The 21,169-nt window shown below is 43.6% G+C and overlaps 1 protein-coding gene, 1 non-coding gene and 1 pseudogene across 2 annotated transcripts in view; 2 read left to right on the plus strand and 1 right to left on the minus strand.

Annotated features, from left to right (window-relative positions):
- Nucleotides 1–9,873: 9,873 nt before the first annotated feature.
- On the minus strand, nt 9,874–10,412 carry LOC120361337 (large ribosomal subunit protein eL19-like; annotated as a pseudogene).
- A 4,016-nt stretch (nt 10,413–14,428) lies between these two features.
- Nucleotides 14,429–21,169, plus strand: part of PRTG (protogenin) — a 126,604-nt gene continuing 119,863 nt past the window's right edge. Inside the window, exons 1-2 of the mRNA XM_039462893.2 lie at nt 14,429–14,586; nt 16,699–17,001. Coding sequence (XP_039318827.1) covers nt 14,493–14,586; nt 16,699–17,001 — 397 coding nt within the window. The 5' untranslated portion in view covers nt 14,429–14,492. The remainder of the gene's footprint in view (nt 14,587–16,698; nt 17,002–21,169) is intronic.
- LOC120361408 (U4atac minor spliceosomal RNA) lies at nt 17,865–17,990 on the plus strand. The gene has a single exon (XR_005577608.1). It is a non-coding gene; the product is annotated as a U4atac minor spliceosomal RNA (small nuclear RNA).

A 21,169-nucleotide genomic window follows, 5' to 3' on the forward strand; every position in this document is an offset into this window, starting at 1 on the left:
TTATAGGTATGAGCCACCACACCTGGCCAGGTCCCAGCCCTCTTAAAGCTTACATCCTAAATGTGGAGACAGACAAACAAATGCTGATGAGGCCCTGTGACAAAACAGCAGTTTGTACACAGTGCTGGGAAGACTTGCTTGGGTAGGAATGCATCTAGGTGATGGTGAGGACAATTCAAGACAGGATATAAATGTAAATATTAATGTAAATGTTATTAAAGCAACACATGTGTATAGAGCAAAAAGTCATGATGAAAGCGGGAAGTTCTGTACACTGCTTGTCTCCTGGCCAGAGGCCTCCATCTCCTTTCTGCAGCCTGGGCTGGTTGCTTTACTGACCTGCAGTAGCTGTTGTCCTGGGACTTCCCATTCCAGGTCTCCAGAGTTGGAGCTGTGTTTCCTGGATTCCATGTCTCCTTCTTTCTTGCTTATTTCTTTATTTTGCTAAAGCATTCCTTGTAGTGTAGCTCCAAGAAAAGGTGCCTGGGATGTATCATTTGTAATTATATATCTAAAAATGTTTTTATTCCACTCTCATGCTTGATCAATAGTATAGCAAGATACAGAATTCTAAATTGAAAACTCGTCGTCCTTCCAAATGTTAAAGACATCCACTGTCTTCTGGCATCAGTTTGCACTGAGGAATCCCAAAGCCAGAGCAATGGGATTATAATTTATTTTAATAGTTACTTATGCCCTTATATTTATTACCTTTTCATCTGTCTTTTCTAAGTCTCATAGTTCAGAGATCTAGAAAATACCTTGCAGTGGTCAAAAAATCTTTGAAAATTTTATATAACCTTTAAACAATTCTATGTATCTGATTATAATTATAACAACTACTCTCCCCAAACCTCCTTTACATAATATCCCTTGCCAATGATAGCCATCAACCTACACACTAGAGAAATACATATACGTGTTTGTTAGTAGGAAGCATGTGTGCTTAGTGAGAGAAATCTGCAGGTTTCTGGGTTCCTAGATGGTGGCCGGTATGGATACAGCCACCCAGCAGACAGTAAACAGCAACAACTAAATACCACTAATGCTATGGATCATGGCAGATAGGAACAGGAATAATAGTAGACCAGTGTAGAGTGACAGGCTTGAAATCTTCCAATGATATAAAACCCATTTTCAATGAGACATTAAATACTTAACAATTTATAGAAGTCCTTGAGGAGCTGATTGGGAAAATGATTGGTTTGTAAAATTGACCTCAGTGAATTACAGGGTAGAAGTTACCATGATACCTCTCTCCATGTGCATCATCAACATTTCCCATGGCAGAAAGTGGAGAGAGACTGGTGGTCCTTAAACGCTTGGCACTTGAGATGCTGGCCAGGCAAGTTTGGGGATCAGGAGGACACAGTTCAGAGGCTTCTAATTGTGAAGTATCTTTCCTTTCCTACTGCCACATCACCCTACCACACACACGTACCAACCCTGGACTACAGACTATCGGTACCTCTCCACTCATCGGGAGAAAAAATGAAAAGCAGTTTATTCCTCGCCTCAAAAATCTGGGGATCTTCTCATCCGCTGTGTGCAAAGCACTTTGCTAGGTGCTATGTAAAGGTGTTGAGGCATGGTGCGCTATTTGAGGACGGTCATAAAAGATTTATGAAAGTACTAAATAAAAGCTTAGCATGGGTATGTCTGGACATGGAGTGCTGAAGTCCCTTTAAACCCCCGGAGTGCCTCTAATGAAGCATGAAGGTGTTGGGGCCAATATCTTAGTCCACAGCATTTTCTCCCCTGTCCACCACTGTTTTCTTTTCTCATCCACCAGCACGAAGTAGGAACCTGTACCTCTTCAGGAGATCTGCAGCAGGATGGGTGGGCAGATGGAGACTCTTTCTGTTTTTGTTTTTGTCGAGACAGTGTTTCATTTTTGTTGCCTAGGCTGGAGTGCAATGGCATGATCTTGGCTCACTGCAACCTCTGTCTCTTGGGTTCAAGCAATTCTGCTGTCTCAGCCTCCCAGGTAGCTGGGATTACAGGCACCTGCCTTTACACCTGGCTAACTTTTTGTATTTTTAGTAAAGTCAGGGTTTCACCATGTTGGCCAGGTGGGTCTCGAACTCCTGACCTCAAGTAATCCACCTGTCTCGGCCTCCCAAAGTTCTGGGATTGTAGGTGTGAGCCACAGCACCTGTCCCAGGTGGAGACCTTCTAAAACCCACAGTTATTTTGATGTTATTGTGATTTTTTCCACTACTTTTACTTTAGTCTGTACATTTTTTTCACCTCTCCTCATTATCACTCTTTTCTTCAGCCTCCTCAAACTTTTTATTTCCTAATTTTCTTTCTTTCTCCTCTTTAAGTTATATGAAACAGCTGGAAATAGAGCCCTTACAGGAAGATAAGACCATTGCTGAAGAGGAGGGGATGATTCCCTTTTAGATCCTAGAAGTTATATTCAGGCACCCCATATTTTCATACATGTGTGTATTTTGCTTGCCATTTGCATCATGGTTGAATCCCTGAAATAAAAATTAAATTGATATTAAATCCTGTCTACTAGGGACCTGTGAACCCTACACAAATAGGGGCCCAGGGATAAAGTGGCTCTTGGGGCTGTTAAGGAAACAATACACATGAAGCAATAAAGCACGGATCAGAGGAGTCCAAATTTGAATTTTCCATTATCACCTACTGGTTATATGACCTTGGAAAAATTTATTTTCTTTTTCTTTCTTTCTTTCTTTTTTTTTTTTTTGAGACAGTCTTGCCCTGTTGCCCAGGCTGAAGTGCAATGGTGCAATCTGGGCTCACTGCAACCTCTGCCTCCCAGGTTTAAGTGATTCTCCTGCCTCATCCACCTAAATAGCTAGGATTACAGGCACCCACCATCATGCCCGGCTAATTTTTTTTTTATTGTATTTTTGGAGAGACTGAGTTTCACCGTGTTGGCCAGGCTGATCCTGAATTCCTGACCTCAGGTGATCCACCCGCCTCAGCCTCCCAAAGTGCTGAGATTATAGCCATGAGCCACCGCGCCCAGATGAGAAAATTTCTTAACTCCTCCAAGCCTGTGTCCTCCTCTGTAAAATGGATTAGCTATTGCAGTTGCTGATGTTAGTATCACAAATGCTCTTCGACTTACAATGTGGTTGTAACTCCCATAAACCCATCGTATATTGAAAATATTCTAAGTCAAAAATGCATTTTGGCCAGGTGCGGGTAGCTCACACCTGTAATCCCAGCACTTTGTGAGGCTGAGGTGGGCACATCACTTGAGGTCAGGATTTCGAGGCCAGCCTTGCCAACATGGTGAAAACCCGTCTCTACTAAAAATACAAAAGTTAACTGGATGTGGTGGTGCAAGCCTGTAATCCCACCTACTCAGGAGGCTGAGACAGGAGAATCACTTGAACCCAGGAGGTAGAGGTTGAGTTGAGCTGAGATCGTACCACTGCACATGAGCCAGAGCGACAGAATGAGACTCCATCTCAAAAAGAAAAAAAAAAGAAATTTATTTAATACATTGAACCTACCAAACATCACCATTTAACCTAGCCTACATTAAACATGCTTAGAACACTTACATTCACCTACAGTTGGGCAAAATCATCTAACACAGAGCCTATTTTATAATAAAGTGCTAACTATCTGTGGTTGTTTCCCCTCCTGATCACATGGCTGACTGGGAAGTGTGGCTCGTTACGGCTGCACAGCACTGTGAGAGAGCAACACATTGCATTTCACTAGTCTGGGAAAAGGTCAAAATTCAAAATCTAAAGTACAGTTTCTACTGAATGTGTATTGCCTTTGCGCTATTGTAATGTTAAAAAATTGTTAGTCAAACCATTGTAAGTTGGAGACCTTCTGTATTTTGGTTTCCAAACATTTTACCTTCTTAGTTGTTCTCTGTTTGCATTCTAGGCGGTCTTCACCTCTTAAAATGTAGACTTCAGAGATGGCTATAATATGCCAGACCTAGTATGACCTAAGTGGTATATATGAAACTAAGCCTTCCTTGTCCTGGACAGTACACATCTATGAGCACAGCATGGGTTTGCATTAGTGAGATTGACAATCACCTAGATTGTTGGTTCAGTTGTAATCAATACCTGCAGATCTTTTCACCAACTGCACCAATAGTCAGGTTTCCCCATGCCCAACCCTGACTCTTATCCATCAAATGCAACTGAATTAACCAAAGAGTAGGAGTTCATGTCTATCTCAGTGAAATTCCATGCTATATGAAGAGCAAGGGAGTTATTTCACATCCCCTCTCTCCCAGTTGTCTGTGGTTTACTAGTCCGTGCAAAGCAGAAAAAAGGGGGCAGTCTCAGGTAGACTGTGAGGAGAATAGAGAGTGTGATAGAAACAACCAGTGAGAAGTGTCATTTCAGAGCACAGGAAATAGAGAAACAACTCTCAGCTAATAAAAATTACCTTGTTAGTCTGTCAGTAGTTCTATCTGTGTACTGTGATGTGGACTATATCTTCAAGAATGTTTGTCCAGCTATCATGCCTCTATCTCTTCTAGTTTTCACAGTATACTCAGAATTCTAAGGACAAAAACTGAGTCAGGTAGACTTGGGGGAGGATCATGCCTCTGTCATGTATCTGCTGTGTGATCTAGACTAAGCGACTTGACCCCTCTGAGCTTCTGCTCATCTGTAAAATGAGAATAGTTATACCAAGCTTCTCTGGTTATGAGTGAGATAAAACTGCTAAAGCACCTGAACAGGACACCTGTTCACCTGGTAGTAACTATAAAAATGGATGGGCATATGAAAAGACTGGAAGGTTTATCAGAAGTGTATTGAGAGCTGATTCTAATGCAATGGCTCAGGTAAGAGGTACTGAGAGCTGAAACATTGCAACTATTCCAAAGGGTGGCCTTTGGGAAGTCAAGGCTTCCAGGACAAGGTTCAAGCTCTTGTGTATGGCATGTCTCTTTTCTCTCCAATGTGGTCTGCATTCCAGCTGACTGAAGTACCTGTAGTTTCCTGAATATGCCTTCGTGTTTCATACTTCAATGCCTTATTCCTATTGTTCTCTTTGGAAGGCCAATCCAGTCCAACTAGAAAATTTCAACTCACCCTCCAGATTCACCACAGATATGAGCTCCCTGTGCAGCACATGTTAGGTGATATTTCTCCATGAGTCTCTTGCACAACTTGCAAGAAAGACACTGAATACACTCTGATGTGGACTGTATCTTTAAGAATGTCTGAACAGCCTTGGAAGACAAAGATAGTGTTTCTCTCCAAAGCAAGGCAGTCATGCTTACTGCCTGTTATAAAAGATTTGGGTTCTCTAAGTTTTGGGTTCCTCTCCTGTATCACAATTCACTGCATGTACAGGTGACATCTGGATCCCTTTGTAGTTGCTCTGTGGGATTTGACACAAAATTGCTGATACCCTGATTAGTACTATTGCCAAGAGCAAAATAATGTCCTTCGTCTCTGATGCCACATCCATGACACAGTGGCAGACTAACTTGCTGGCTTGCAAGCAAGGTAAAATTTGAGACTCCTCACATTTTTTGGTAGCATGTGCTCTCCTTTTCCATCTCACTCATTCCACCATAGGAATACGAATTACTCCTTAATCTCTGTTTTTATGTTATCCTGAACATTAAAGACTTCATCATAATATTCAGTGTTTATGTAATTTTCTTATAGCTGTATTTCTAACATCTATCCATTCCTGAAACACATTTGATGCTCAGAACTTTGTTGAATAAGTGACTGTGGCCAGCTCTCAGCTGTTTTTCTAAGACTCTTCCCAGTGCTGGCATATGTCCAAGGTGATGCCCAGTGCTGTTGGCCTTAGTTCTAAATGTCCTGCACTCCCCTCTGCTGTTACACATCCTTCATCACCTCTTCTTTCCTGCCCCTTCAGTTCTGGTGCCTGAGTTACTTCTGGTTCCTGTTTCCTCCTCTCTTCCTCTCTGTTGGAAATTGTTGTACTCCTCATCTTCACTTGAGGAGTCTCTCAGGACGTCTTTTCTTAGTCTTCAACTTCCTAGACAATTACCAGGAGTGGAGAAAACTCTTATTCTATCATGTAACCTATTTTTTTTTTTTTTTTTGAGATGGAGTATTGCTCTGTCTCCCAGACTGGAGTGCAGTGGCATGATCTCGGCTCATTGCAATCTCCATCTCCTGGTTCAAGCGATTCTTCTGCCTCAGCCTCCCGAGTAGCTAGGATTACAGGCACGTGCCACCACACCAGCTAATTTTTGTACTTTTAGTAGAGACGGGTTTTCACCATATTGGTCAGGCTGGTCTCGAACTCCTGACCTTGTAATACACCCACCTCGGCCTCCCAAAGTGCTGGGGTTACAGGCGTGAGCCACTGTGCCCCGCTGCTCTCTATCTATTTAATCAGAATTTTGGTATAGTAATTCATTATTTCCTCAGTCGACAAAGATCTGTTCAATTCTTTTCTTTTCTTTTCTTTTTTTTGAGATAGAGTCTTGCTCTGTTGCCAGGTGCCAGGCTGGAGTGCAGTGGCTCTATATCAGCTCACTGCAACCTCCGCCCCCCAGGTTCAAGCAATTCTCCTGCCTCAGCCTCCCGAGTAGCTGGGACTACAGGCGCGTGCCACCATGCCCAGCTAAATTTTGTATTTTTTTAGTAGAGACGGGTTTCACCATGTTGGCCAGGATGGTCTTGATCTTTTGATCTCGTGATCCACCCGCCGCGGTCTCCCAAAGTGCTGGGATTACAGTATTCACTTCTTAATAATTGCAAGGCAGTGTCGTTCACATTGTAAAGAACACAAAGGTGAATTAAGTATGATTTGTAACCTTAAGATGCTTACTGGCTTATGATAAAATATGTACAAGTTATGTGCCACAAAAGTACTATAAGATTTCAGACAAAATAATATCTGCACTGTCCCTGAAAATATATTAATAGTTTGAAAAGGTCTCAATTACAGTATGGGTGTGAAAGGTAAGGGGAGTACTTAGGTTTAGGGAAGAGATCCTGCAAAGGCTCAGAGTCAGGACAATTCAAGTGCTGTTGGGAAAACATCAGATCACTCATCCTGGCCTGAATGTTTAACACATATAAGGAAAAATTGACTGTACAGTTGCAATGGTAGTTTGGGGCCAGATCAGAGGGCCGTTAGAATTAAGAATTTTGAGCCGGGCGCGGTGGCTCAAGCCTGTAATCCCAGCACTTTGGGAGGCCACGGCGGGTGGATCACGAGGTCAAGAGATCGAGACCATCCTGGTCAACATGGTGAAACCCCGTCTCTACTAAAAATACAAAAAAATTAGCTGGGCATGGCAGCGCGTGCCTGTAATCCCAGCTACTCAGGAGGCTGAGGCAGGAGAATTGCCTGAACCCAGGAGGCGGAGGTTGCGGTGAGCCGAGATCGCGCCATTGCACTCCAGCCTGGGTAACAAGAGCGAAACTCCGTCTCAAAAAAAAAAAAAAAATTAAGAATTTTGTAATGAGCGCTTTGTCATTTTATAGGCAAAGAGGACATTATACAAGTAATGAGGCTGTGAAAGATTTTGATCAGCAGAAACGCTGTATCACAGGAAAATTAACCTGGTATCCACTATAAACATAGATGTGCATATAAAAAGATTGGAAGGTTTGTTGGAAGTCTATTGAGAGCCCATTCTAATGCAATGACTCAGACAGAGTCACTGAGAGCAGAAACATGGGCAGCAGCAAGAGAAACTTAATGGAGAGTGGGTTTTTTTTGAAGGTTCCAGGGAGGTACTTGGCAACAGAGAGTTTTTGAGTGGGAGTGGATAGAAGCTTCCATCCAACGTTATGTTACATAATTCCTTTAATATCCAATCAGCATTTCTTCATCTAATGCATAAGAATATCATAAGATTCGAGTAGTCAAATGTCTTACCGAAATAAAACTATCTGCTTCCTTCCTTCCTTTTTTCCTTTTCCTTCCTTTCTCTCCTTACCTCCCTCCCTCCCCACCTCCCTCCTCTCTCTCTCTCTCTCTCTCTCTCTCTCTCTCTGTCATTCTTTCTCCCTCTTTCTTGAGATGGAGTTTCTCTGTTGTTGCCCAGGCTGGAGTGCAATGGCATAATATTGGCTCACTGCAACCTCCACCTCCTGGGTTCAAGCCATTCTCTTGCCTCAACCTCCTGAGTAGCTGGGATTAAAGGCACGAGCCACCATAACTGGCTAATTTTTTTTTTTTTTTTTTTTTTGAGACAGAGTCTCACTCTCGCCCAGGCTGGAGTGCAGTGGTGCGGTCTCTGCTGACAGCAACCTCCGCCTCCTGGGTTCAAGCAATTCTCTTACTCAGCCTCCCAAGTAGCTGGGACTACAGGCTCAAGCCACCATGCTCAGCTAATTTTTGTATTTTTAGTAGAGATGGGAATTCACCATGTCGGCCAGGCTAGTTTCAAACTCCTGGCCTCAAGTAATCCGTCCACCTCAGCCTCCCAAAGTGCTGGGATTACAAGCGTGATCCACCATGCCCAGCTGCTTTTCTATTTTCTTTGACCTACACCCATCCACAATTATTGGCAAATATAGGCTTCTACCTCATCATCATCACTGCATTTCCTTTTTTTTTTTTTTTTTTTTTTTTTGAGACGGAGTTTCGCTCTTGTTGCCCAGGCTGGAGTGCAATGGCGCGATCTCGGCTCACCGCAACCTCCGCCTCCTAGGTTCAGGCAATTCTCCTGCCTCAGCCTCCTGAGTAGCTGGGATTACAGGCACAAGCCACCATGCCCAGCTAATTTTTTGTATTTTTAGTAGAGACGGGGTTTCACCATGTTGACCAGGATGGCCTCGATCTCTTGACCTCGTGATCCACCTGCCTCAGCCTCCCAAAGTGCTGGGATTACAGGCTTGAGCCACCGCGCCCGGCCTTTTTTTTTTTTTTTTTTTTTTTTTTTTGAGATGGAGTCTTGTTCTGTTGCCCAGGCTGGAGTGCAGTAGTGCGATCTCAGCTCACTGCAACCTCCGCCTCCTGGGTTCAAGTGATTCTCCTGCCTCAGCCTTTCGATAGTTGGGAATATAGGCATGTGCCACCATATCCAGCTAATTTTTCTATCTTCAGTAGAGATGGGGTTTCACTGTGTTGGCCAAGCTGGTCTTGAACTCCTGACCTCAGGCAATATGCCCACCTCGGCCTCCCAAAGTGCTGGGATTACAGGCGTGAGCCATCATGCCTAGCCTTTATCACTGCATTTCCTATGCATTTATGTGCAATTATTTTTATTGTGGTAAAAAACACATAACAAATTTACCATCAGTAATTTTTATTTTATTTATTCATTTTTAGAGATAGGGTCTCACTATATTGCCCAGGCTAGCCTCAAACTCTTGGCTTCAGGTGATCCTCCTTCTTCAGCCTCCTCAGCAGCTGGGACTACAGGCACGTGCCACTGCACCCAGCCTCTCTTAACAATATATATGTATATTTTTTGAGATGGGGTCTTGCTTCATCACCTATGCTGGAGTGCAGTGGTGTGATCTCAGCTCACTGCAACCTTTACTCCTGGATTCAAGCAATTCTTGTGCCTCAGCCTCTTGAGTAGCTGGGACTACAGGCATTTGCCACCACGCCCACCTGATTTTTATTATTATTACTATTTTTAGTAGAGAGGGGGTTTCACCATGTTGGTCAGGCTGGTCTCAGACTCTTGACCTCAAATGATGTGCCACCTTGGACTCCCAATGTGTTGGAATTACAGGTGTGACACACCACACCTGGTCTATTTTTAATTATTTTTAGTAACTCCATGCTGTTTTCCATAGCAGTTGCACCATTTTACAATCTCAATAGTTACAACTCACTTTTGTTTTTATTTAGTTTTCTTTTTACTTTTTGCAGATAAAGGCTTATTTTAATGGCTGATCTATGTAATCAGCGAGGCAATTATGTACAGACAAAGGGGGAGCTTTTATTTCTTGGTCTCTTCCTCCTTAGACCGGATGATCTTCTTGGCCTGGAGGTGTTAGACCTGCAGGCCTCAGCCAGTCAGCCAGGAGCTTCTTGCGGTCCTTGTCTGCCTTCAGCTTGTGGATGTGTTCCATGAGAATCTGCCTGTTTTTGAACACATCCCCCTTCACCTTCAGGTACAGACTGTGATACATGTGGCGATCAATCTTCTTAGATTCATGTTATCTTCTGAGCAGCAGGTGCAGAACCCTCATTCACCTTATCCATGTGACCTTCTCTGGCATTTGGGCAGTGGCTGTAACCTCTTGCTTACCTATGCCCATGTGCCTGCCCTTTTGGTGGGTCAAGGTGGTGTTTGGGCATCAAGCCCAGAAATGGACAGTCACAGACTTGTGGATGATGAGCCCATCTTTGATCAGCTTCTGGATCTGCTGATGGGAGTTGGCATTGGTGATTTCACTGGTGCCACTGGGGTCCAACCAGACCTTCTTCTTGCCACAGCGGAGGACCCTAGAAGGGAGCCTCTTCTGAAGCCTGAGCATACTCATGGTTGTGGTGGCGGTAGCGAAAGGAAAGAGCTCCTGTAGTTTTCTTTACTCATTTTTGAGATAGGATCTTACTCTGTTGCCCAGGCTAGAGCATAGTGGCATGATCATGCCTCACTGTAGCCTCGTCCTCCCAGGCTAAGGGAGTTCTCCCACCTCAGGCTCCTGCGTAGCTGGGACTATAGGCATGTACCACTACACCCAACGAATTTTTTTTGTTTGTTTTTGTTGTAGAGATGGGGTTTCCCCATGTTGCCCAGGCTGGTCTCAACCCCCTGGACACAATCCATCTGTCCACCTCAGCCTCCCAAAGTGTTGGGATTACAGGCCTGAGCCACTATGCCCAGCCACAACTCACTTTAAAAATAAGAGGCAGGAGAATTGCCTGAACCCAGGAGGCGGAGGTTGCGGTGAGCCGAGATCGCGCCATTGCATTCCAGCCTGGGTAACAAGAGCGAAACTCCGTCTCAAAATAAATAAATAAATAAATAAATAACCAATTTCAAAATATTTCTGATGATAAATATTAAACTCATCAGGAGTGATTACTGAAATGTTAGTATCATGGCAGGTGATCCACATCAGGGCTTAGTCTTCTAATCATCATAGTAGGAGCCAAGTAATTATTTGTTAAATGAAAACAACTCACTAGACTTTTACTGTCTTTTGCCACTATGGTTCAAACACTTCTGCAAATGGCCCTATGATTTTATAGACCTAGATAATGATGAGAGGTCAGAGGGCTTGAAGATATTTGCTACAACTCTATAACTTGATGGGTGAAGTTATATGATTTTTCCCCCCTCAGAATTAGGACATAAGACTTGAATTTGTTAAAGAAATAATCTGTATTTTTTTTAAACCTACCCTCAGGTTTCAATTCTCTTTAACTATATCGACTCTACTCTTTCTGGTCTAAAAACAATTGTTTTAGAATACAAAAGCAAATAGGGCTTAGGTAGCTGTTTATCTCCATGACATTTATTCTCCAAGGAGGTAGCTTTGGGAAGTTAGACACCCAGGCACTTCTAACCTCTTTCAGGACCAGCTTAGAAACTACCGAAAGAAGTCATTAGAGTCACTATCAGCATAACCACCAAACAAATTAATCAGCTTTGACTCCTAAAATTTTTTCAATATCAAGCCCACTCTGAAAAAACAAAGATTTGCCACTATTGAGAGTATTTACTTATTAAATAAAAATAATTGCAAGGATTTATAGAGCTTTGCACTGGTATTTTCCATGCATCATTTTATATCACAGCAGCCCATTAGTGTTGTTTTTTTTTTTTTTTTTTTTTTTTTTTTTAGATGGAGTCTCTCACTCTGTCGCCGAGGCTGGAGTACAATGGCACGATCTCCACTCACTGCAACTTCTGCTTCCTGGGTTCATATGATTCTCTTGCCTCAGCTTCCTGAGCTACTTTTTTGTATTTTTAGTAGGGACGGGGTTTCGCCATGTTGGCCAGGCTGGTCTCGAACTCCTGACCTCAAGTGATCCACCTAGGTTGGCCTCCCAAAGTGCTGGGATCACAGGCGTGAGCCACCTTGGCCAGCCCCTATCAGTATTATTCTTAGTCTCATTAAATGAATTAGGTCTGAGCGCATGAGTGACTTGTCTGTATAACTCAAATTTGAATGCTAGTCTGTTAGACACCCAAACCAGGCTTTTAACAAATGCAGTGTTACACACTATATGCTGTGCTGGATGGAAATTGTGGAGAATCCCAGAACTAGGTAACAAGTCCTTAATTAGCTTATGTAGCCTAGCACATGATATAAGACAAGTATTATACATGAGAGAAAATGTAAGTGTCCAAGACATGTACTGTGTTATTCAGGAAAATGAGCACTTGGGATCGATGGAAAGGGAACAGGGAGAATGTCCTACAATTAAAAAAAAAAATAGGCTGGGTGGAGGCCAAGGCAAGCAGATCACAAGGTCAGGAGTTCAAGACCAGCCTGGCCAACATAGTGAAATCCCATCTGTATTAAAAATACAAAAATTAGCTGGACATGGTGGCATGTGCCTGTAGTTCCAGCTACTCAGGAGGCTGAGGCAGGAGAATCTCTTGAACTTGGGAGGTGGAGGTTGCAGTGAGCCGAGATTGTGTCACTGCACTCCACCTTCGGCAACAGAGACTTCATCTCAAAAGAAAAAAAAAAAAAAGGTGTAATGGCAAACAGGAATATCATTTTGTGTAAATTTGAATTATCAGATATTTAAAACATCCTTGCAAATGTTTCATTTTATTACCTCTAAAGGTTTTCCCTTCCAATGCACCTTTATTCTGATGTTTAGAAATAGTCCAGTTTCATTTAAGTTTCAAATACAGTTTTGGAAGCAATATACCAGGGATATTACTGTTTTACATGCAGTTAAGTTGAAATTGCTAAATATTCTGTTCCTTACTATAACGAGCTTAAGCCGGGAAGGCAGTGCTAAAGTTCGAAACTTTTTTTTTTTCTTCACTACTTCATCAGGAGAGTTTATTTATTTATTTGTTGGAAACTGGTTGGAGTGCAGTGGCCCGATGATAGCTCACCCCAGCCTCGACTTCGAGTCTCAACTGATCCTCCCACCCCAGCCTCATAAGTAGCTGAGACTACCAGAGCAGGTAAGTTCTGGGGGGACGGGGGTCTCCTTATGTTGCCCAGGCTGGTCTCAAACTCCTGACCTCAAGTGATCCGCCTGCCTCGGCCTCCCAAAGTGCTGGGATTACAAACATGAGCCACCACGCCGGGCCAGGAGAATTTCTGGAACATGCTAAAGGCAGTGTGTTGATGTTTTGGTGACCAAAACTAGTTTTCTGTTAGCAGTCTTCATGAAGGGTAGCTTTTAGCCTGTGCCCTCATCATGTGCCACAGATTTAGTTTTGGATTAGCAAATGTTAATCCATACGTAAACGCTGTGATCCACACGTTTAGCAATCTGATTATATTCTTTAAATGTACATTTCAACTCCTGTTATCCTTAATTAAATTTAGATGTGAACAAATTCACAACATTTGTGTCTTAGTTTAATTTATAACCAAGTAATCTATCAAAGCCCGCTTCTCGTAGCAAACCCACAGAATCTAGAAATCCCCTGGTCTCGCTTCTGCTCTCAGGACAGAGCCTTTTGTGTGCACAGTTCTCACAAATTAAAGAACTTGACTAACTTGAAGAAGAGATAATAAACCCTCTCCCCTAAAGGCGACTGTTCATTTGAGAACACTCTTCGGGGATATTTTTAAGCCCGCGCCGCATCTAATGGGGGCAGGGAGAAGAGCCGTGCCCAAATGCACCGGGGCATCTCCGGGGGCTTATCAGCCGGAGATGCCTCCAGTGCAGCTGACAAATCTCTGAAGTGGGAAAGAGTGAGATTTCCCTGCACAGGGCCTCTGCGTGTAAGGGAAGGAGGGGGTGGGCGAGGGCCATCAGGGGAGAAGCCTCCGGCCTTTCCCCGTCTCTCAACACCAGCCCTCCCCGGCCTCCCCCTTCCCCAATCCTCAGCTAGCCGCAGGAGAGGGGCCCCGGAGGCTGGCTGGGCCAGGAGGCTCGGCCTTTGTGGCTCTGTCCCCGACGGTGGCGCGGAGGCAGAAGGGGCGGGGACGCGGGCCGGAGACCCTCAGTCGAGGCTTGACCCCCAGGTGCATTGTCCGGCGGGGCTCATCCCCTCCCCCGCAGAGCCCCGACCCGGCCGCCCCCGGCCCCCTCCCAGCGTCTCCCTCCGCCGGCCGCGCCAACCTCCTGGTCCCAGACCAGGGGCCAGATGTAGAAAGTAGTCCCAGGCCGGCGGCCGCGGCGCTGTCCACTCCGCCGCCCCCACCCCCGCCCTCTGCAGCCGCCGCCTCACTCCGCCCCCAGCCGGACTCTCAGGCCCCCAGCCGGACTCTCAGGCCCCCAGCTTCTCGCGAGCGGCCACCCGAGCACCGGCCTCGCAGCCGCAGAGACCCGCGTCGCGCCGCGCCGGAGCCGGAGCCGAAGCAGGGAGCCGGGCTGCGTGCGTCCAGTCGCCGAGCGGCGAGCGCCCGGGGCTGGGGCGGCAGGCCGACAGAGGCTCGGGGCGGCAGGGGAGCATGCCCGCGCGGCTCCGCTGAATGGCGCCTCCTCTGCGACCCCTCGCTCGGCTGCGGCCGCCGGGGATGCTGCACCGCGCGTTCCTGCTCCTGCTGCTGCTCAGCCCCGTGCCAGGTGGGCGCGCTTTCTTCCGCTTTCTCTTGCCTCTGTGGGGCGGGAGCAGGCGCGAGTGGGATGGGGAAAGAGGAGACGGTGGGGCGGGGGGAGCGTGCGGCGGGGTCCTCCGTGGTGGCGCTGACCACCGGCTCGTGTTCTCGCCCCGTGGCCTGTCCCGAGCCGCCGGCTGCAGACACTAGTTGCCCGCGAGCTCTGCGGCGGCGCGGGCAGGGCTACGGGAGCCTCTCCGGGCGCACGCGCCTCCCTGCCGCGCGCCCTGGGCTGCGGAGTTCTGGCGGCCGCTGTCCACTCTGGTCTCTTACTTCTCGCGCCATTGTCCCGGCTCCGGCCGCGTCCCCGCCTCCGCGACCAGCCGGGCTCCGGGCAGCCCGCCCGCCCGCCGGGGCTGCCGTGGCCGCACGTGGCTTTATTTATATTGTTTCCTTAGTGGCTGCCTCGCCGCGCAGGGGGCGCCGCGGCTCCGCGAGGCTTCCCGTGTCTGCAGTGGGAGTTCCCCTACTTTTTAGGGCTGCGAGAGGGAATAGGTGAACTCATAGCCGAAGTCGGCACCAGCTTTCTGGGTCCGGATCGAGCCAGGAGGAGATGGGAGGGTGGAATTGGCAGAGTCGGGAGTGAAGTGGCCGATTTGTGCCCCGGCGAGGGAAGGAGAAAGGTCTTCGAAGCTAGAAAATGAATAAATAGGATGTATTTTCCACAGCTAGGTATTTATGGTCAGGGCCTGAGGTGTGTATGGATCTGAAGATTTTTCCGTATTCTAGGTTCGTCTTACACAAACTTGGATATACTCATTTTTCCTAAAAGATAAAAGTGTAAAGTACCTGGGGAGAGGGTAGGAGAGGTGTTCAGGAGACAGGGTTATTTATTTGCAAGTTACAAACGCCAGAGTTTTTCTCGAGTGGTTAGTTTCTGTTAGGCTTGAAAAGAGGATCAAAGTCAGATGTGGCTCAGGAACACAATGGGCGTCTTCTCGAGTGGTCCGCGCGCAGCACTGGGCGTTAGGGTGGCTCGCGTCTCTCTGGTAGTACCTTATGGGAGCCCTGAGGAGTGAGGATTCCGAGGATCTGCCTTGAGGAGAAACAAATCGTTCCTGGGGATTTGTAGTCAAGGATCCAAAACGATCCGGAGGAAGATGAAACAACGCTTCCCCCACACACCCCCATACTCCATTCGCTCCCAGTCAATATGCAAGCCTTTAAGGCCAGTGCACTAAATGCAGGAGGTGACAGAGTATTAGTTGGTCATCGAATGCTTTATCCTGGCAGGGGCCAGGGGCAACGTGTATATGCTTAGGATAAAGCCTTTCCTCTGCTCTGATAAAAGTGTGTATTGGTTGATTAAGCAATCTCCTATCCCTATTAGACAGTAAGGACCAATTAGTCACACATTTTTTCCAACAGTTGGTAGTTCTAAAAAAGTGAAATAAAAGTTTCCTAATCCGATCACCCACTGAGTACAAGCCGCAAGAGTTACCAACTTTGTTCAAAGTCTATTGTTTGTCTTTTAAATACCTAGCTTGCTCTGCAGAAATTAAGTAAATGGATTTCTTTCAAGGAGAGAAGACAGAGTCCCTGCTGTAAAAGGGCAGATAGAAAAATGCAAACTTGTAATTTGTCACAAAAGATAAACTCAGTTCCCAAAGGAGTAGGTGCCAAGGGTTCCAAAAACACTTCAAGGGACAAGGAAATAAACTTGCTTGTTCACGGAGTTGGAGTTTTGCTAATGATTTCTTGTAAAATTAGACTTTTACGACTTACTCTGTTCAAGATCTTTTTGACAAGCTTGTAAAAGTAGCAAACAGCTTGTGCTCATGAGTTTTCCTGATGATTCTGAAACTCTAGCGAGGAACTTGAGAACAGAATTCGTACAAGGAATAGAAGTTATTGAAATCTTCCTTGTGCTTTTAGTGAAGATGTAAAAAGTGATTTCTCTGACTTGTTGAAAGGGTTTGCGGAAATTTAGATTGGTTCATTAGGGTGTTTGTAAGTTAACTAATAAGATTTGTTAAACTTTGTCTTATTGTACCCTGAATACGTGTTTTACAGTCGTGTGTTAAGGAATCATTTTATTCCTATAATTCTGGATGTGCCATTCTCCCTTTTTTCCTCATAGGAGCGTGGTGCTTCAGCGAACTGTTTTTTATAAAAGAACCACAGGATGTAACTGTCACAAGAAAGGACCCAGTCGTTTTAGATTGCCAGGCTCACGGAGAAGTTCCTATTAAGGTCACATGGTTGAAAAACGGAGCAAAAGTGTCTGAAAATAAACGAATCGAGGTTCTTTCTAACGACTCGTTATACATCAGCGAGGTGGAAGGCAGACGAGGGGAGCAGTCCGATGAAGGATTTTATCAGTGCTTGGCAGTGAACAAATATGGAGCCATTCTTAGTCAAAAAGCTCATCTTACCTTATCAAGTAAGTGTTGAAGTTTTTGGTTATTGACAATTTTCATTGCTACATTTTGATGATTTCTTGCTTGATTAATATAATACCCCTTAAGTCATGCTTATATTAAGAATTTTACCGGAGATAATAGTTGATGCTGAGGCATATAGAGAAGTCCGAAAAAAATGTAAATTCAAATGAGTAATTGAGAACAGAACTTAGGTTTAGAACATCAAGTAAAATAAAACTTTATAAAAATTTTAAGTGTTTCACGCAATGAAGAGTTGGATGTAGAAGTTTGACCAACGCAACAAAAGTTGTTCTAAAATTTAGTCTTATGGAAATTTGTGATTAATGAAAACAATTGCAAGCAAATTTTTCTGCTTTGCAGATGGCTCTTGAGTGCTAAATCTTTCTTATAGCACAACCTTCCATTTCTCTGACTGCTTTTGGATCACCCATGTTGCCTTTTAATTGTAGGAGAGGGCATTGGTCACTCTCTTTTAAGCCTTTGAAGTATTCCTAGTCTTTTCCTGCTGGGAGGGAAAGAGATTAAGACCATTTCCATATTATGGCTAATGGACTTAAACCCAGATCTCCTCACTTTTCCCCTTTGCCATAAAGTTTGCTATCTAATGATTTCTTTTCTGTTAACAACCCCATCAGATCAACCATTTGCCCAAGTGATCCATTGCTTGGTGGTTGACCTGTAACTGTTGAGTGCAAAGATGGGCCTAGGACAGGTACTGAACTCCTTGTTCCCACTGAGGCATTACACCTTTTTCAGGTGATGAAACACAAAGGTCTCAAGATTAATAGACTAAAAATCTCGAAAGCAAAAGACTAAAAATCTCAAAAGCAAAATCGAATCCTAAAACATTTTAAGGCCTTTAATCATCCTTTTCTTGGGGTTGTGCTGCTGTCCAATGAGCACATAGTGAGGGCAGTACTGCTATTGCCTAACCAACACACCTGCATCAGCTAGAGCTTTGCTTTACCTTGGTGCAATTTTTGGAAAAATGAAAACCCACTTACAAAAATAAAAAAAAGGTTTAAGGCATTCTACCCGCATGCTTTGGTTAATCCACAACAGGTAGATTTTGCACTATACTTACAAATCGATCATTTACAAGTTGAGTAATAGGTAGATGGAGTTCTTGAGATAAAAGCATAATCTTAGCTGGGCTGGTGGTTAGCCTGTAATCCCAGCTATTTAGGAGGCTGAAGCAGGAAGATTCCTTGAGCCCTGGAATTTGAGTCCAACCTGGAGTGAGACTCCCATCTCTTTAAGAAGAAAAGAAAGCATAATTTTTAGGAAATAGTTGTCTCAAGTTCTATACAATTGAAGTTTAGGAAGCTGTTGGCGGGAATTTCCTAGGTGTCTTTACTGTTAACAGTTCATGGTCACATTTATGCCACCCTTATATTAGTAATTAATTTTATTCTGCAGTAATGATTAATTGTAGAAAATAAATTGCAAACAAAGACATTTCTATATTGATATATCAGAAAAATCAGAGCTTTGCAGTTCTAGCCATACTCCCACCCTTGCCAAAGAATAGCATAAACCTGAGAGGATTTCTGATTTTTCCTTCCGTTTTCTTTCCTTCCCTCCCTCCCTCTCTCCTTTCCTTCCTTCCTCCCTTCCCCCTCCCATTCTCCTTCCTTACCTTCCTCCCTTCTTTCTTTTCCACCTGCCTTCCTCCCCCTCCCTCCTCTTGTTCCTGTCCCTTTCCTCCCCTCCCTCTGCCTGCCTGCCTGCCTGCCCCCCTCCCTCCCTCCGTGTTATCATTGGCCAGTAATTATTTTTTTCATGGAGTAATGGTTTTTCTGTATAGTACAGCTTTAAAGATAGTGTGCTTTTTATGCTTATATTCTGTTGATTCAATTTTTGTCCATTGTAAACTTGTTCTATAGAGTTGTAATTTTTCCACCTTTGGGGTTTGTACAGTCTTGTGGTTTCATATCCAGGAACTGTAACGTATCTTCCCGGGATAGGGAGTTGGTAGTGGAGGTGTCCAGATAGCCCATGAGAAGATGAAGCATTTGTCATGACCGTACATTGTTTCCGGGACCTTCTGAGAAGCCTGACGGAATTCTAGGGCTTCCAGAAATACTTTTGGAAAAAAATACAGGGCTTTCTAACTTCATAAATAAAATCTGAATGGTGTGTGATAGGTGTAACAAACAAAATGTCGGAACTGGCTTTTTAAATATCTTAGATGTTTGTATCTTTATTGAAATAATCACTAACGATAAAAGATTACATGTGAATCATTTTGCAGGCTGTTATGGTGAAGTAGTCTTTACATTTTATGTATTTTTAAAATTAAAGTTGTGATATCTAAGAAATAAGTTTAGATGATGGAGGTTCAAATCCCTTTGGTCTGTGTTCAGAGAGATATATGTATCTTAAACAGGAAGATAATAGGCATTAAGTGGACATTCTGGTTTTCTTTCCCCCCTTGTTTTTAAAGCTAGTTCTTTTTTAGGTATTGATAGCAGCAGGGTACAAGTGTGTTCTTTTTCTTAGTCAAGGATTTCGTCAGTAAGCATATTTTTTTGTTGTACAGAAGCACAATACTACAGCACCTGGAAATCTAAAACTTTAATCTGTGCAAGTTTTAGATTTTTAACACACAGGCAATCAAGTCTTGGTTTCTAAACTTAGGAACTAGAAGCTGAAAGTTGCACTCTAGGCAAGAATTCCATTATTCATGTGTAAATTAGGAATTCACAGGGTTAAAAGGTTAGAAACTGGCCAGGATGAGGTTTACCCTTGTGATAAAGAGCAGATGACCCTCATTCATTGGCCAAAGCTTTCATGTAGCTCTTCTGCAAAGTTAGTTATTGCCATGAATTGTTCTTGAGGAATGCAGAAATTCAAATGTGAACAGGCCTTTCCTTAAGTGTCACTATGGAGCCTTATCTCCCAAGCACATCAGAGCAGGGCTGCAGGGACAAGGTTCCTCCCCAAAGGCCTGGAGGCTTTGCTTTCCTGTTGTTCATTCAAGCACAAAAGAATTCATCTAGCTTAGTTTTGCTAAGGCATCCCATTTTTAAAAGAAAGTATAGGGTTAAAGTAATATTTAGCTTTAAAAAAAAGGTAATCCTTTTTATTGATAGCTGTGTTAGCTGTCTTAGGTTTTCATGTAATTGGAATAGAAAGAGGAGTGACGTCCTTTTTCTAGTTGTGTACAATAGCAAGAACAGAAGATTAAACCGTTGCCTATGAATTTCAATATTACTAAATTTTAGCTAATCAGATTTTCACTTTTATGGGTACTAAGTCTCCGTTATCTAAATTTAAATATTTTAGGAATAAGAAGTAATCTATGGGTATCTTGACTTTTCTTGTATTCTTAATGTTGAAATAAGTAAGATAAATTTCACAGGAAGGCATTAGTGTGGTAAAATGGTCTCATGTTTCAACAAGTTTAAATTAAGATAAGAGACATTTGAGAGAAGTAAAGGAGGAGGCGGGTTGTGTTCTGTGATGTGTAAAAGACTGGCTGTAAGCTAGTGATTGAACAGGAAGCTAGCTGTTTATTTCCTTTCAATAAAAGGCGGAAATAGAAGTCTTAGGATAGAGGGGGGAAAAGAACATAAAGCTACCTTATATTCCTTTGATTTTCCAGGACTGTTCATTTGGGTGAAAAATATGTTTTCATGTGACCCTTGGTAGCTGGAAGAGCATAGGAATTATTGTAACTTTCCGATTTTTTAACCAAAATTTTGAGGTTAGTTTTGCCATTGATAAAGTTGTTTGTGGGTGCATTTCTGTAACTTTTAGGTAGAAATAGGTGTTTCCATTAAAAGGATGTGGGGTTTTTTAAAAAAATTAATAAAACATTCATCAATTTAAATTAAGATGAAATATAAGGGTTTATACGTGATCAATGAAAAACTGTTCTTTGGGTGTGGCTTGTATATTAAAAAGTAATGCATAAAATATAATAATACCATTCTTGAAATGTGAAGTTAAAAACATATTAAAAACATTTAAAGAGTCATGTTTAAAAAAAAAAAGAGGAAGAAGTGGTATATTGAAAAGAGAACTGTATGAACTATGAGACTACATCTTAGATTTTGGATTTTATTAATGATCCTGGACCCCAAATAGCCAAGATTTTGCTACATTGTCACTGTTTTACTGAGAGCTGTAGGCGCTGGAAAGGACTGAATCTCGTACTTGTGT

The sequence above is a fragment of the Saimiri boliviensis genome, chromosome 2 (genome assembly GCF_048565385.1).
Source record: "Saimiri boliviensis isolate mSaiBol1 chromosome 2, mSaiBol1.pri, whole genome shotgun sequence".
NCBI classification, from domain to species: domain Eukaryota; kingdom Metazoa; phylum Chordata; class Mammalia; order Primates; family Cebidae; genus Saimiri; species Saimiri boliviensis.